This window comes from Nipponia nippon, unplaced genomic scaffold, assembly GCF_047370975.1.
Source record: "Nipponia nippon isolate SJK-2023a ecotype South Korea unplaced genomic scaffold, ASM4737097v1 scaffold_7, whole genome shotgun sequence".
Lineage (NCBI taxonomy): Eukaryota > Metazoa > Chordata > Aves > Pelecaniformes > Threskiornithidae > Nipponia > Nipponia nippon.
In genome coordinates this window covers 33389257-33407651 of record NW_028262391.1, presented here as the reverse complement: position 1 = coordinate 33407651, position 18395 = coordinate 33389257, and the positions used below count along the sequence as shown (strand labels likewise).

Below are 18395 nucleotides of genomic sequence, written 5' to 3'. Positions count from 1 at the left end.
AGGTGTAGCTATCAGCCTGAGACTTCGTAGCCTAGATCCAGTCTCCAGAGTTGCTTTGTTTGCTGGCTGTAACATCCATTTTGCAATCATCTCTCCTTTTCACTTGAACCTGGGAAGAAGTAGCCTTGGTTTTTCTTAATTATAATGTCAAGTACCACTTAAATTATGCAAATAATGGAAAACAGTCTCTCAAATTTGGCAAGAGATCTGGATGCTAGACTAAAGTCCTTGCAGAACGATTAATGTTATGAACTCTTTACCCAATGCTCTTTTATTCCTACACCCATTTTCATTGCCTTTTAAGCTCACTGAAAGTCAAAACAAACAATTTTCTTGACAAAGGCCATAGATAAAAATCGTTTAGCACCCACCTCCATCAAGATTTCATTTCAAGCTTCCAACGATCTACTTCCTAGAAACAGGGTACTCTTCACTAGAAACGCCCATCAATCGTGTTATATGCTGAGTTTGCTCTCCCAGCACCAGCTGCTGGAGAGCTATAGAGCATGACCAGGCCAAGTAGCATAATTTGCTTACCAATCCTGATGCACTCTCCTGCCTGAAATCTTTGCAACGGTTGCATCTTTGTTTATAAGCTATCATGAAGCTGCAGGTTCTGGTAAACCACATCGGTAACTGGACTAAAGTAACAGCAAGCCAAGAAAGGCATAAGCATGGCAAGATTAGAGTTCTTAAGAGCTTCAAGTACAGACTGAAATTTTTACTTTTGTATGAAAACTTCTTTTCCAAGGGAAAAAAGCTTGAAGTCCTCCCTTTTAGAAAGTATTGTTTGAAGGCTGATAAAGGTTATAAATTTATAATTAATATTGATTGCCTCCAGACAGTATTCCTCTGTTGCTCAGCCCCTTTCTAACCTTCATTGACTGAAAGAAGACGCTTATATTACAGTATTCCCTGATTTGCAAGATTGATCTCCCCTGTACTACAGTCAGCATTGATTCTGTACAACGCAAATTGTTTTTCTGATATATGCATTCCATAGCACTTTTACAGAAATACCAGCTATTTAAAGTTCTTGTGAAACAATCTAGTCATAACATTACTGCCCTACTTGTACTGTACTTGCATTGTAGAGCCTTTTGAAGCAACACATATTCATACGCATACTTTAATGTTTTTTTCTAAATTATGTTGTATTCATCCTGAATATAAACAAATCAGATATATATATATATGTATAAAAAATATATACGTGCTCATATACACACACACAAGCATATACCAAGTCTGCACTACCCACTGCATATGAAGAATTAAAAGTTTGGGTTTCTTTTACATCCAAAAAGCTGTATTAAAGGTTATACTCTTTTTCTATCATTACCAGTTTGGAGAGTACACACAATAAGTAGTAATTAAATTAATTCCAAATTAATTTTTGAGGAAAAAAAACCCTTAAAAGTAAGAGAGTTTGATAGGGGGAGAAGACCTTATCGGAATATTATATTTTCAAAGAAAGAAGGGAGAATAACTTCACTGTCTAGAACCTTGGAAGAATAGGAAAGTTAGTCCTAGTACTTGATTTTGTTTCAATTGTGAAGTGTTTACATTTCTGTAGCAAAATCCTGTTTTCTAAGAGTTCATTATTTCAGCACAATTAAATGAAATACATCTCTCCCATTTCAACACATAATTCCCAACAAACAGCAAAAGTATGTAGAAACCTAGGGCAGGACTGAGTATTTAAAATTTAGGTAAATTTTTACTCCAGCAATTTCTAAAGGGTGGGGTTGGTGGGTTTTTTTGGTGTTTTGTATTGAGAGGGATTCCTAGTGAAAGAAACAAAAGTTTCAAAACAGGTGGGGTTTTTTTTCAGCAAAATGAAGGTTTTTAAAATGGGAATTTCATGCAGTTTCCTAAAATGGCTCTGCTTAGCCATTAATGTAATTTATATTTAGCACAAGACCACAAACAGACAGATTGCTGGACTAGACTGTTTCAGGGAAGAGCAAACCACTCTGCCTCTTTACTCACAGTGTTGCTAAAATAAAGAGCATGGCCGTAACATGGGAAATGAACACAAAATAGAAAAATATGACATTTCAAAAATGCTGGTTGAACAAATTGCATTGGAAAACTGAGAAGAGATCCGACCCACCCCTAGGTAAAGCAATCAGTAGAACATCCTTAGCTAAGCTCAAGAGTAACAGAGTAGGATAAACTGCACACTCAAATAGATCATTTTGACATTAACAGTCCACCTACCCAAAACAAGTGTTCACAAAAAAACCCTATCTGCACACAGCAACACACAAGATAGCCTCTTCTCTTTATCCATCCCCTTGCTGAAAATCCACCACTGTCCCTTCTGCTCCAGTAAAAAGCTGGCAGGAGGCACCTTCTTGCTGCTTTTCTGGACTGAACACAGGCCATTACCTTCAATGTAATCTAATTTCACCAATTGGGGGGCTGTTTATGCCTCTCAAAGTCATTCTCGACAGTGTGATGTATTTTGCGTCATGCTACTATGGCCAGAACACTGAATAAAAAGCAGAAGTTTTTATTGGAAGATTCAAGCACATCTGGACAGCAACCTCACAGTAGTTTCTGCAGAACACTTCTTATCCTGACATCAAACTCTGGTCATTCATACCGAAACCATACCAAACAGAAGAAAACACTAGTTTTGACTCTCTCAACCAAGACACAAGGGGATAAAGAGATAATGAAAATTAAGCATCTGCCTCACTGATATCCTTTCAGTCTCCTCACTCTCTTCTATCAGTTTGGCAAAGGGAAACATACAAATACTTCAAGTTCATATTCAATGGCATCAGTTCCAAAATACACCCCTAAAGTAATGGCCTTGGACCAAGCTCCCCGTGGTGCGGTACTTGGTCATGGAAAGAGAACTTTGCCTTCAACTGGTACAAAGCCATTCAATAGTGCAAGTTTGCCAAGTAGCTCAGTGCTCCTAAACTTATGAAGCTTCATACAATCATTTATTTTTACAATAATCTTTAACTGGGGATAAGGTCTTTATTCATGCGTATCATTAAGCATTTACTGTCTCAGCATTCCAACATTTTTGTAAAAGTGAAAGCCATTGGAATACATTATTAATTTTGAAGGCATTCATTAGAAACACTCACTGACCTCAAAAGCATCTCTGAAACAGAAGAATCCTGAACAATGAGCAGAATTTGCAGTATCTGATGTGACCAAGCTACATAAGTTGACAGAAAAACCCCAAAGCGTCCTGTATTCAAAACTGAAACTATGTTAAAAATATAACAGAATGCAGTTCAACTCAGAGCCACTTAAAAACTTCAGTGAAAATTCCTAAATCCACTCACACCCTATTTACATTAGAGGAGTGCTGTAATTGCACAAAACCATGATCAGTTCTGGAAATTCAAGCGCAACCTACCAACCACTACTGATTCTGCCCTCAGATGCAAAGAATATGTTCATTAAAATAAAGATCTGTTGTGCTAATGAAGTCACCAACGGAAGGGATACTATGTGATGAAAGGAAAGCAAACAAACCTGACAGCACTCTCAGGGTTGTTTTTTTTTGTTGTTGTTTTTTTAGGATACTTAAAAATGAAAATTAGTATAGCGATTATTCCTGAATTGTTACGGCAATTGCTATTCCCCCCCCTTCAAAGTATTACCATTTTAATATCCAACCGCCATATACCAGCCATTTTAACTGTTTTTGACAACCTTTGCCGATCACTCCTAGGCAAGGATATACCACTTTGTTTTAAAAGTCTACGGAGAGACTTAGAACAGGGAATCTTTTCTACACAGAAAGCTGTATAAATAAAGAATTGAATCTGATCATTTTCATATGCTGCCAGGCTTTGGATGGATAAATGTTTCCAAAGAGCTGGCGCCTCTGTTTTGGGTAGGAGTGGGTGGAATATTGCAGGATTCCCCTTCCCTCCCCCACTGAAGCAGAATCTGGTCTCTATTAAAGGCATTTTAGCTGTAGTTCTACTGTCTGAAATATCCTGATTTTATACACTGTTGCAATTCCTAAAACAATCATTAACACTGATGAGATCCTGTTCCAGGTCTGGCAATTCTGAGTTTTACTGTCCATGCCAAGCTTAGCAGGAAAGAAAAAAATTTAAGTTTTAGTAATGATGAAAGGTGTATAGATATTGTATTAAAAAGATTATGCTGAGGGGATCTTCATCTGTGTGTAGTGTAACATACACAAAAATTCACTGAGCACACTTAGAACTCACCTTTTCTAGCTGCCCTATAAAAACCTTCAAGTACCATCTCTGTAGTGCAACCAAAGATATTATTTGACCTACTGAAATCACACAAACAGTACACAATACAGCTTGGACTCATGTTTTTATAGCTGTCAGCAGCGCAATCATCAGAAGGGTACAACTGACAAACCATATTTCCAAGCTGACCAAGCGTGTGAGCACTGGAAAATTCAACACAGGCCATAAATATAACAAACATGGGAATGCACATTTATGCATTACTTTCTATTGAGAATTCTATATGATGACCATGAGCACATTATGTAAGTGCTCATTGATTAAAATTCATTTGATTCTGCCCGAATGCTGCATTAGAATACAACTGAAGTGAAAGTCAGGGAAACAACGGTTTGGAATCCTGATTCCTCCTTAGGAATGCACTGTAAGTCTCTCTTTTCCCCACCCCGCCCCAAAAGATCCCGATTTTTATGCCTTCCTAAGATCCAGAGTGCTAAAGCTCATCTGTAAACATTCCAGATACGTGGCCAGGACATCTTCCCCCAAACACACAAATGAAAACTGAAATGTAAAAACCAATTATAGAACTACAAGTAATTGAGGCAAACATCTCTTGGTTATACACATTAAACATGCACAGTAAAATAAAAAATAAAGTATGCATAACAAAACATATTGCAATTATAAAAACCTGTATTTGATATCACAGAAGTTTGAAGTACCTTTGAAAATGTTTTTCATTCTGCTTGAACATATTTCAAGTCAGTAATTTTTCCTTTTCTTCCTTTCTGTAGGTGATCTATGCCAGTGCTTTAGAGCTGGGACAGTGACTATCTTGTTTTAAGAGAAAATGGGTACTAGCAGCTAATAAGGACATAATTTAATAAAAACTGCCTGCTGTCTTATTAAAAGCAAGAGTCTTTACAGAAGTTATTTAATGCAGCTCCTGCAGCTGGCCAGGGATGTTGCCTTTTGTGTCTCAGTGTCACAAGTTTTGATGTCTATCATGAAACCCCAGATGCTCGATATTACCTCAATCTCACTGTTAATTGAAAGAGCTTTTGCGCATCCTAGCTGCAAATAAGTGTTTTCTACACTTAGAGGAAAGAATGAGTCTCACAGAACTCCAGAAGTTGTTTCAGGAAGCCTCATTCTTTTTTAACCTTCAGCATTCAGTAAGCACACGGCTGCTTCTCTGTTGTAACAGGAGTGGGGAAGAAGGGCACAGTAAAGGAAAATAAATCAAGAAAAGCTTGAAGTAAATTGAGGTCAAGGACATAAGGCCAGGCTTAAAGTTCCTACTGTGTTGTTAAAATTAAGGCAGGCTGCCACAGATCTTCACAAACAGCTTTAAGTTAATTCTGCCTTCCATTTAAACTGAATTTACAAGCAGGTTCCAGCTATGCTGTGACAGACAGAATGATTCAGGTAATCTAGCTGTTGCTCCAAGGATCCAGTGGCAGTGAAGCCTCCAAGGCAAGGATTTTACCTTTGCTACAGCTGACATCTGACCTGGCTACATCAGTGTTTGCAAGGAGATGCACATCAGCCATCCCTTCAAAGTGAGAGATATTATTCTCTGCATCTACCTTTTCCATCTCATTCTCAAGCTCAGTGTCTTCCATTTGTACTTGGAAGGGAAGAAAATCTGTCTCATCATCTCAATTATCAGTGAAGATGCCAGAGGAAAAGTAGCTTAGCAATAACAATAATCGAATTTTCTAAAAACCTGAGAAGCAGCAGATTGATCACATTTGATTACGGTAAAGTCAGGCTGTACTGATGAAGCAGGAAGTAGGAAACAGTTACTAAGGGAAAGAAATTCAAAGTGTTTCTGTTTTCTCCCTATTCTCTGCCTGACCTACAGCCTGCCTTAACGTGCCAACTCTCCTTACGTATTACTTGTCCTCTTACAGCTCTTGCCTTTCTGACATCTCAGAGCAGCTGGTTTCCATTCCCTTTTCTGGCTCCTCTTTTCTTGATCCCAGTAATTTCTGCTCTCGTCAAGAAAGAACAAGATTCAAGACTGTGGGGCCCTAAAGAAGCAAAGAACAACACAGAGGGAACTACACCAGTGAAATAGAGGAGTAAGACTCCCCGCCAGCAAGAAAAAGGTTGAGAGGAAAACAAAACTAGCCTGTACAAGAAAGCACACTGTGGCATCTGATTAAATTCACTGGTAGCACTTCCCACAACATGGGATAGCAAGCTACAAAGTTAGGTGCCCACAGCTCCCAAAGCCTTTCCTGTGTTCATGAGAAACGCATGGGGCAAAAGATCCCTCTCTCTGCTATGAAAGTATCCTTTGAGGGAGATATGGCAGCTCCGTGAACAAATGTAGCCTTACAGCTTAAGTACCCACAGAAAAGGCCATCTACAGAAAGCAAAAAAGGATAAAATCAGAGAAATCTTATCAAAACTTTGAAAACTTGAAATTCATTTTACAAGAGTTAAAAACAATGCATTTTGCATTTTCATATGACAACATCGAACAGCAAACAGCAAATACACAACATTGTACAAACAAATAAATGGAAACAATCTAAAGTTTTGGGAAAGTACTAACCAGTTACTGACAGCAGCTGTGAAACCCTCACCTCCATTTCCTCCCGATGAGACCTGTCTCTATCCTCGAATTCACGAGTTCTTCGCCGAGCTTCTTCAAAGGCTTGTTGTGCCAATGCATCCTCCTGCTACCAAACCAGATGAGACAGAGTGACAGAAAAGGCTACCCTCGTTTCTACCAGATCACATTTCTTCTGAATATTAGGGATCACTTGGCAGCAAAGACAAGTATGCCCTACAGAATCTGCTAGAACACAGATGAGTTCCAGCAAATGCCGATATCGGTTAATGAAATAACACTCACCTTCATCAATGCAGTAGATAACCAAAGCTGCAACACAGCTACTACTAAAATACATTTTCAAAGGAGAACTGCTTTTCAAAAGTAATTTTTAAAGGTGCTGTTTTTTTAAAAGCTAGGAATTCTCAAAAGTTATGAGAAAGAGGCAATACATTTTATTCTCCTTATAAAAGTAATTTTGAAGGCAGTATTCACAGGTATACCTAGACAGAGTTCACTAGCATCATTATATAAATAATGGTAATTTAATTCTCCGTCCTTTAACAAAAAGTATTATCTAAGTTACCAACCAAATAAATCCTCCATTTTATCAAAAGCTGCATCAGTATGAACATTCATAATCCTTGTGTATCATTATTTAAATTGAGATGCATAAGAAAGTGCAAAGCAGAAGTTACTCCTCCACTAATTCGTACACATTCACATACAATGCAGAAGAAACCTGCAGGTTTTCAACAGCCCCGTTGTTTATTTTATTTTCAACAGTGGCTTATGCACAGGAATAGATTTAATAAATTAATGCTTAAAAAAATCCTTTGAATCATACTTTGTGTTAGAAAAGGTTTTAAATCAAGTGTTATTAATATGGAAGCCATTACTAATCGGGTTACAAATTATTTCTCTTAAAGAGACCTTTTAGCACGTATTTTGCTCAGAATGAAAACAGATGCTCTGCTCCCCACCAGACTCTTTAAGACGTTCAGAATGGAAGAGTCAAGTCTAAAGAGGTTCCACAAAACAATAAGGGATAAACTGTATTGCTTCTCCCCCTCCCAACTCCTCAGCTATAACTACTACTAACTCTGCTTATGATTCCCACATACACACAAATGTTATCTCCAAGTCGATAGATTTAAAAAAAAAAAAAAAATTCCTAACCTTGACTGTTAGAGGACAAAAACATGTTGAGAACCCAACTAAATTTTAATATACCAAGGGATTAAGTGCATAAATTTTTTAATTTAAGATAAAGCATCTCTAGTCTGAGAGAATGTTAAATTGCTTCTTTTGCCATCGGCACAATCGTGCACCGTGAAGCTACTTTGTGAAATGATGTGAATGAGTGCCCCTCGTGGCCTAACACAGTTAAATACAAACATCTGCCAATCAATAACTCCACACAGCCAGGTCCCCAGAAAGCTATGTTGAAAGGCAATGTTTAAAGCTGCCAATAAGATAACATTTTAACACTACCTACTATTCTTAAAAGTAGAATTTGGCCCTTTATAGCTATCTTAATGTTCATGCAATGCATAGCAACCAAGGTCAGACAGTAGAAAGTAAGTTTGTTCTTAATTATGCAGAAGGATAGAGATAAAACAGATAACCTTGTCTCCCAGATGACTAGAGAAAAGCTGCCTTATTTCTAATTTACAAAAGCTATGCATGTCTTTATTACCCTCTTTTTTTTAAACAGACTTAAATGAAAGCAGATTTAAAAAAAAAAAATTTTTTTTGCATTTTACCATCATTTAAAGTGGTCATGAAATAAAAGGCTAAGATATAGCCTCAACCAGAATATTTTAAAGAAATGTTCGTAACCAAAAGAAACTAAATTAGAAATTCATAGAATAATCAGTATGTTGACATTCAGAATGAACACATGTCGACAGCTAGAACACTGGTTTACTGATGCCTGAGAAAGGGGAAAAAAGCACAAAACATTTTTTTTTTTTTAAAGTAAAAAATTCTGCTCTACTCCTGGTGATGTGTTGTAACAGAAATTAACAAACATCTCAGGATCTTATACAACAGGAATTTAACAAACTATTTTTACAAAAGTCACTCAAATCTAGTAATTATAGTCTAGCGAATTTGGCTGTATGAAACCCAATCATTTATCCATCTTAGTTTTAATCAATAAAAATGCTCCTGGTATAAATCCACGAAGAAAAAGCAGCAGCAAAACACGAGCCAGATCAACATGAGAACAGAACAAACCCCTCCCCAACCCAGAAAAACAAAAAAGAAGAGAGAAGCTTAAACACACCACCACTCATACACATACACTGCCCCCCCAGCAGCCTAGGAGAAGACTTTGTGAGAACAACCACCACTTGTAACTACCAAACCTACGCAGCAAGAATGCTCTATTACAGAAGAGGTACAAAGTACTGAAGGCAGAAACAGTCTTTCAATGACACTCAAGACAAATATCAAATCCAGGGGAATTTCAGCCCCAAATGGGGAAGATATTCAAGCACCTATGTAGAGGTTTGTGTGTGTTAGTCCACTAAAGTCTGAACAAGCAGCTGAATCAGGGCCTCCAGTAATAAAAAGTAAGACTGCTTAGTAGTAAGACATTAACAGGCTGTGAATTCCATAGAAAGAATGCTAGTTTAAAAGTTACAATTAAAGTACTTTGTTGTTACGCATGTGGGTTTTCTTCCCAAAATATTTTTTGACCTGGTGAAGGATAGTATAATTTCCAAAGTGTGGCAGCAATAAAAAATTTTATCCGATCCCAGTATTAGTAAGAAGTGGTAAGAGACAGGAAAATGCAAGAGCATTACATTTGTATAAGGCAAGCCTTCCAGAAAATGGGAGTAAGGGGTGCATATGGTGGTGTGTGTGAATGCCAATAGGACCTCTTATTACAAAAGACAGTAGGTACCACAGGCACTACACTGCACAGTATGAGGCACTTAAACCTGTTCTGGCATCAGTGTAATTTTGCAATCAAAGTCCCAAAGTTTGGGATCAAAGTCCCAAAGTTTGGGATCAAAGTCCCAAAGTTTGGGATCAAAGTCCCAAAGTTTGGGATCAAAGTCCCAAAGTTTGGGATCAAAGTCCCAAAGTTTGGGATCAAAGTCCCAAAGTTTGGGATCAAAGTCCCAAAGTTTGGGATCAAAGTTAGGTCAATTGTCACCAGCAATATTAAAACAGTTTTTAAAAAGGAAGCAAAATGACAGATACAGGAAAAAGGGAACTGAAGAATGTAAAAGATTGCCCAAATGTTTACAATACTAACAAATACATACATGAAAGACACAATGCAACATCAAGGGTGCAGCTACTTCTCTGTGTCTGTATAGTGCCTTATGACATGGGTAACTGTAGGTACTGCTACTACTGCAGCAAATAAGATGACCAATGATCTCCTCATAATCGCTGAGAAGCACAAACTGAAAACAAATTACACACCTGCAGTTGAGTGCAAACGTATCTATGTAGATCCACAGTGTAATACCTGCAACTCAGCACCCTGTACTCAAAACTCAAGAAAGCACCAACACGGGAGAGCATGCATACGTTCCCTCACACACACACACAAAAAAAAAAAAAAAAAAAAATCACATGCTCAGTGCATAAACACTTTCTGAAGACAGCAAAAAGGAATTCTTAAGTGTGGTTAAGACACATCGGGAAGCTAAAATAATCCAAGAGCATGCAAAAACATTTATCAGGAAATTAAAAAGAGAAAAATTGAACCCACAGGTCACCTGAGAGGGGGTCACCCTCCATTTTTGGAAGGGTGCCCACTTTTTTCAGGAACTATCCAGTTTTGGAAAAGAGTGACACTATCCCATTCTGAGTGCAGGTTCAAATCAGCCTCCTCTCAGTTCAGACGTCATGGGACTTAGCGTTCTGTATCAAACTGAACTGTCATAGATGAAGAATCTTGGAATTTATCTTCCACAGTCCTCGGGGATCTACATTTGACCTTGCTTTGTAAGCCATTGCAGTCTAAAGACCTTCTAATCAATGGAGTCTACGCCAGTTACTCTCTTTCCAAAGAGCACGTTGCTGCAACAGGAACTTAGCTAGCTCAAATGCCGCACCCAGCTTCGGAAGGAGTGAATGCCATAGCAAACAGCAGCATTCAAGTAAAAGCTTGGTTCTGTGGCTTTTCTGGCAGATTAACAAAAGGTGGCAGGACTATTCTCAGAATAGCATACCCTCTCTTTCTAGGCATCCTGAAGAAAGCATGCAGTGCTGTGACTATTTCAAAGACACTGTTTTGACACAAAGTATTTCGATTTAACCCAGAACATAGTCACAATAACATGATCTTAATGTGCAAATGGGTCTCTTAAGTTAGGGAGAGGCAAGGCACCACAAAGCTTGCAACTATACATATCGCCATAGAAAGTTTTATTTGAATACTTCCAGCTCTTGAACAGAAACAAATTAATCAATATGCCCTTCAGTTCTGCATGCCTGGAATAGAGGAGTGCTCTTTGTATTTAGGTGGAATGAAAGGATTCCTACCTGTTAAGTAGTGACCAACGGTGGCTCTAGAACAACTAAAAGGGAAACTGCAAGGAAGTGAGGGCTGAGAACAAGAGGCACGCAGCGGGAATGGAAAATGCATCCTTATTTAACTCTGTTCCAGTGCACAACTGCCAGAAGCAATCCCCCAGAGGACTCTCTGCCCTGGGGCAGGGGGGCACAAAGTGGAAGTAAAGGTAATTTGGAAAAGCAAACAGTTTGCGTGAATAATAAGTTTTTGCAAAAATCACCCATATGTATAAAATACATGAGGCGTAACAAAGAAAGATGAAGGGAATCACCAGTGTCACACCAATCAGTTCAGTTATTAAGATGAGTGACTTGGTTTGGGTCCCTGAGTTTAAGAGAACAAAAGGAAGGAGATAAAGAAAGCTCCAATCTTACTGTGCTATCAAGATGAAAAAGACAGAGTTACCATTTAAGAGAGATTGAACAATGGTTCAAAGTGAATTACTCAAGTTTCCAGAAAAGTTAGGGGAAGTCATGATGGTCTTGGGTGAAAGAAGAAGTCTTCAGAGAGAAGTCAGGAGAAAATGTCTATATACAAGTACAGAGTAAATTAAGAATCATTTGCTGGAGTACCAATACAGAACTTGGGGATAAAAAAAAAAAGGCTGCAGGAAATTGCTCACCCTTCTTCTTTTCTCTGCATGCTTAACAAACCCTTGTATTCAGAAGCACTTTCGACCATGCCTTCATATAGTTCTTACACTTCTAAATTATCAAACTACAGAAATGAACTGCTGAGTTCACCATAAACTATAGATTGTAAGTCATAACTCTGGTAACTGATGTTACTCCATCCAATTTACTATCCACTGCAGAGACAGGTGATCTGCGTGGAAGCCTGCACAAACCCGGTGCTTTTAATATCAGCTGAGTATCTTTGTTACCAAGCTACATCTCAAAAGCAAAGGCCTGTATCGAGTCTGACTAAATTGAGGAACCCTACAGCTGTTTAAGTGAAACATAGGTGATATGCACTTAAATAGTCGTTTCCTCTGTGTTTACTCTGTTCTTGTGCATGTCCAAAGATGCAGCTGCTAGACAGTCACTCTGGTGGTAGAAAGCAGGTTTCTCAAAAGCTGCCATACTGTAACAGAGCAGAGAGTCTACCACTGTTAAGAGAACAAATGAAAAAACCCTATTCACACCCCCCATAGGTACTAAAACAAAAAGCTGCTTACAAAAACCGCCTTAAAATAAACAGCTAGAATAGACTTGCCAGTTAAATTGTTTCAAGCTACAGACACAGCTTTTCACATAGTTTAAGATTTACTACTCTGTAGCACAGTAATCATGCTAAGTCACCCACAAAGTTGTAAACTACAGATGATTCCTGCCCCTAATATTTTGATCTAATTAAAACACTAGTTTAGCTACAACCACATATTTCTGAACTTCTATACTGTAAATTTTCTTCAGAATTTGTAGTCGAAGTAAAGACAGAAAACAAGCAAATTAGAATGCGTGATCACTAGCTGGCTGCGTGTTTCCTTCCAGAAGGACAAACAAACGTCTAAGGCACAGCAGCCCTGGGCAGACCGTCTTACCTGAGCTCTCTCTTCATCAAATTCCAGGCAGCCCATACCATCCAGTCTCTGTAGATCTATCCAGCCCTTCCAGATTACACAGACACCATTGAGAATCATAGGTGCCTTCAAGTACACCTGAAATAAAAGCAAAACAGATGCTATGAATTTGAAAGCATTTACACATATGCCTGCACAATGAAAATACTGATGCAGGAAGCTTCTATACGTATTCTTAGAAGAACATCCAAACCAGCTGGTAACATGAGACTCCACTTAACAGCTTCTCCTGCCTCCTTTCCAAGAACTCGTTTTAATCAAGTGAGTGCTGTAAACTTTTGCCTACTGTACTGGATGGAATAAATTTAAGCTGTGTTCTCATTTTATAAACTGGCGTGCACCAGGATTTGGTTAGAACTCTGTTACTGCTTTCAGTTAAAGTAACTGTTTTTCTTGTCAGCTTACCTTCGTGTCACAAAGAAAGTGGCATGCTGCCAGACAGGGAGGATCCTTTACAGCACATTTAAAAGGTTAAACAAACACAGGCTTTCCTACCCCAAGAAGCACTGTGTTTTACCCCAAATACATGAGCTCTTTCAACAAAGAACAAGCACCAGTTTCAGTACTCCTCAAATTTACAAACTAATCAGAGTTTAGTAAAATACACTACATATACACCATGCTAAAAATAAGAAAGTCTTCCTGTGTCTATTCTAGCATTTGTGAAAGGCTTTGCAAAAGAAGCAACACCAGATGATCAAAACCCATCTACAGCATCAACATGCACAGTGCCTTGAGCTGCAGCAAGAAATAATGCATGAGCTTAAGGCCCTACATCTAGATAATGGTAGATGATACAGTGATTTAAAGCAGAAGTATTTCCCCTTCTAAAGACCAGAGATTAATCTCCCCGCAGGAAATTTAAAAAGAAGCAAATACAACACTAAGTGAGTTTGATGCCCTATATTTAATGACATCAACCTTAAAAAGAAAAAAAAAAAAAAAAGGCAGAATTATCTAAATTGCTAAGGAAAAAAAAACAACCTCCGGTAGTTTTTTCAGCCTACTTGGCAAGTCAAACCCCTCATGGAACAGAAGTTTGTCTATGCTGCATTGCCAGAGAGGCAAACCAGCATACGGGCCAGCACTCGCTTCAGATTGAAAGACTGCCTAGACATCAAAATCCTGTCAAGTCTTTTTGGTCTTCAGGAGTGGCCCAGCTAGGTAGGGGAATTTTCACACAGCACCTCCTCTAATAGCTCTATCTTCTGTCAAATCCTCACCAAAGTATAAGTGATGTTTAGCGCTACAGCGCATTTCAAACTGCCCGGACTGTGCCTCAGTCCCACACTTACCAGCTAAGGTCACCCAAGCAGAAAAAGGAAAGGCAAAGAGTTACAGAAGGAAGGTAAGCCTTCCTTATGCAAAGGCTGTCCTGGTAAAATTAAGTACTGAACAACATGAAAGGAAATCCATAAGTAGAAGAAAGGGAACAAATAACATGAAACCAAATGACGAACAAGTAATGTTATTTGCCAAAGAAAATACACATTTAATCTCTGAACTTGATTTTTACAATTTAGCACACTTCAGTATAAAGTGATATACTCCAGAAGTTTTAATTACTACAATATGCTGTAGCTCAATAACAAAGAAATAAAAGTTAGTTCAAGCATATCTTCTTTGATTCAGCTCTCCTACTGCAGGGTCTCCACTAAGGAGAGCACAGACTGGTTTTCTGTCCTTGTATTCACAGACTAGCTATGCAAGCCATCACACCTATGTCTTCCGTGATGACAGCACACTATGCAGGGTGCAGATCTACCAGCCAACAGCCTTTGCAAGCAGAGGCGTCGGAACCAGCATGAGTAAGATGTGGACTAGCAGGAAACCACCTCCCACAGCCCTCATTTCAAGATTAATCATTTCAAGCATACAAAATACAACATTACTCCCTTTCAGCACAGTCTTCACTCATTCATCTCACAAGAAATAAACGAAGTACGTACCATCAATTTAATAGATGCGTTTAATTAGTTTAAAAGTGAAAAACAGTTAAAGAGGCTATTAGAATCAAAAGTCATTCTATTCTAAGAAGAATGCAGAATAATTAAAAAGGAAAAAAAAAGCAGCATAACTTAACTATGGGTCTGTAAAGATGAAACAGTCTGTACTCTAATGCTCGTTACTTTTTGCAGAAGCAAACAAGCATTTTGCTCATCTTCATTTAGGGCTTACATTTCACCTGGCCTCCCCTATCCTTCCGGCCCACAACAAAAGCATGGGGGCATATGACAAATAGCTTTTCAAAGTGTCCAGAATGAGAGTATTTTTTTGTTTGTTTCTTTGGCTAGGAATATTATGCTGCCACTAATTGCCTCATTTCAGCGGCTGTTCAATTGCCTTGGTCACTGCAGTTGCCAGTGCCTCATGTGCAACCTTCGTAGCTCAGTGCAAACAGCCTGCAGCTCCGAGGCAGCTGCCGGGGGCTCCGTACTTCAAATGCAACGCCTTACGCATCACCTGGAAGCCTGAGCAGTGCTGGAAGTTCTGTGAAAGTCTTCAGAAGTCAAAGGGGAAAAGGGAAACAAGTTGACAGGGCCGATGCGATTGCCGATGCCTACTATCTGCCCTAAGCACACTGACCAACAGCTGAGCTGCTGACAAAGCAGCTTGTGAACCACTGGCATGCAGCCTGACCTTTCCAGATAAAGTACTCTGCCCTTGCTCCTGAATCAGAGCCCTTAAAGCCTTACACCACGGGATTCAGTAGGTCTTCAAAACTCAGATAATGAACATTTTTCACCTCTGAAAGGATTAATTCCTTAGCAAGATATTTGAGTTTTGAAATGACTATACAATCATTCAAATTTAATATATTTCGTATTGAAACCACATGCGCTTGTGCAGGAACTTTTCTCTCATTAAAACACACAATAAAGCATACTGGTGCTTTTTCCTTTATTTCAGAGAAAGGAATTTAGACTCCTTTTCCCCCTCTCCTCTTTCTGGAGAATGGAAACCACCTAAGACCATAGCCAAAACGGTTTAACCACAGATTTCCTTCTTTTCAGATAAAGCCATGCTGGTTCCCTTTCAATTTCCGAACTTAACAGAATTATTAATAAATTACTGTTCGTCTATGAGCACATGATCTGTTATGGCACCTCAAAATCCAGCACAAAGTTGTCTTTTAAAAGCTTTCAGAATTCTCTATTCTGAAAGCTGCCTTAAGACAGTCACAGTAAGAGAGCAAAGGCAAAAGACCCCAACTTCCCCCTTAATATTACTGAGCTATACAATTTGATTAAAAGTAGATAAAAGGATGTCTTTGTTAGAATAACTCTTTCAAGGTTTTGTTGCTAACCCCAGATTAACTGCATTTATATAATTTTATAAATCCTCCCCACATCTCCAGGTGCTTCTCATAATAATACCTGGAAGTCAGTCTTGTAAAACTCAGACACTTAGGTGAAAAGCACTAGAGAGCAGTAGGAAGAAGGAGGGGTTGGAAGTCAGGCAATTACCAATTTCATATTCAGTGGGTGAATTTAATGATACATAAACACACACCCTTATAGGGACATACAAGAGGAAAAGATACATTATACAGCTGTCTCCTTCCAGAGTACAGTCCATCCTATACACCAGACAAGGTATGGCTTTTCTGACAGTGACAGTAGACGGTTGTAGAACTAAGTTAAGCATTATTATCACATGTTGAAGGACAAGAACAAGTTCTCCCTCAGTTTGCACCTGCATTTTCCACACAGTGGCACAGCCAAAGCCAATTCGTTTGTTAGATTTTGAGACCAAGGTAAACTGTCACATACTGAAATGTGCAATTTTTACTAGCTTATACCAGGTGAATTTTCGTTCAGGTGGCTGTTCTACAAAAATTTCATTTCACCTCAAACTACACCTTCCATTTCAAACTCCTACTACAAATCAAAATAGCATTAGAATTTTTTAAGTGAGAAAAGTAGACATTACTTTTACATTGGAAACAGGCTTTTAGTGTTAGAACAAATATTCTGCCTGCTGACTGAACAACCAGCAAGAGCAAACACTCTTATCTCCTTGCAGATTATCTGGATGGAGGATGAACAGCACCATAAACACACGTGAACTTGACGAGGTGCTGCATGAATACGTTAGGCTCTGAGTTGTTGAGCTGTGTTTGTTCTTTCTCACTGTACCAGCTGGCTTGATCTCAAAAGACCTCTGTGCCACACCTTCAATATATAGTGTATCTCACCTTCCTTTTTGTACTCTTTCAACTAATCTGTTATTTCTTTTCATCTCTATTTAAATGAGCAACCCTCTCCTCCAACTCCCACTAACTGGGAGTTAGCTTTGTTATTAAAAATAGGCAGGGACTTAGCTCCTGTAACACCATTCGTTCATATTTTAAAAATCAAACTTGATTTGAATATAGTAAAGCAGATAGAGGACAATTCTCAATGACTTTAAAAAAAGCTGCTTTACTTGAGCACAAGACCCAAAACCTCAGTTTCACATCCTATTTTAGTCCTCTAGTAAATCCTTATCTCACAACAGCAGGGTATTTAACTGATGTGCTATAGATACACTATCTGCATGCTCCATCCACACATCCTGCAGTTACAGAAAATGTTCTTTCTCCCTAAAGCAACCAAGCCATTTCCTCCCCCAGAGATTGCACACAGTTCTCACCACCCACTGACTAATGAATCAGCACGCTGACAACGGCCACCGCCACCCTTGGGACCAACTTCAGCCCCCCCCCAGGAAACACCGGTCCCCAGTGAAGTGGTGCAGTCCCCTCCCTTCTGTTTTCATTTTCCCAGCACGCTGGAGCAAAACGCATTCTTTCAGAAGAGGCTCAGTTCTGACTCACCCTCTGCCTCATCACACACACATCTGCCCATTCATAACTGCGCACACAAGCTGCCTCTCTCTTGGCCGAGCCAAGTACGTACCTCCCAGTTTTGACCCCACCATCCCCTGAATCATACCCCACTTTTAAATATTTAAACAGCAGGCTCCCCAGTGACTTCATATATGAAACACTGACCACTAAGAAAGAAACAGCTGTAAACATTTACTCCAAGTAAGAAAGATGTTAAATCAGTTAAGGCTAACCCCATCATTTCAGCTTCTCTTAACATGGTCTGTATACACTGCTGAGTAAAAGGAGACTACCTATTCAAAATGGTAAAATAGGAGATTATGCATTCGTCCATTTCCTTTAACAGAAATCTTAAAGGAGTATATATACATTTTCATAAATAAAATGCTGTGGTCTTGCCATAGAGATTTGGCATGACTGTTTTGAAATGTAAAGTTGAGTCAGCCTTCCCTCCCCAAAAACACCAGGGCTCCCACTTGCCTATCATAATCAGAGACGGGTTGCTAGCCTGGGTTTCAAAAGAGGGCAGAGCATAAGAGAGGAAGCAATTTATGGAAGGCAAAAAAAGAAAAAAGTTTCAGAAAAACTCTGCAACAGAATTTATACACTAAAATCCTCAATTATTTGGGGAGCAAAACAGAATAGTATCTTTGTTAGTATAACAA

At 38.8% G+C, this 18395-nt stretch overlaps 1 protein-coding gene across 5 annotated transcripts in view; it reads right to left on the bottom strand.

Annotated features, from left to right (window-relative positions):
• Nucleotides 1–18395, bottom strand: part of CBFB (core-binding factor subunit beta) — a 45220-nt gene that overhangs the window by 8435 nt on the left and 18390 nt on the right. Inside the window, exons 4-5 of one of the 5 annotated variants that reach the window (XM_087740046.1) lie at nucleotides 12861–12977; nucleotides 6775–6901 (exon numbers count right to left, since the gene is read on the bottom strand). In XM_087740046.1, coding sequence (XP_087596172.1) covers nucleotides 6775–6901; nucleotides 12861–12977 — 244 coding nt within the window. The remainder of the gene's footprint in view (nucleotides 1–6774; nucleotides 6902–12860; nucleotides 12978–18395) is intronic. The other 4 variants (XM_087740044.1, XM_087740047.1, XM_087740045.1 and 1 more) reach the window with 4 other exon arrangements.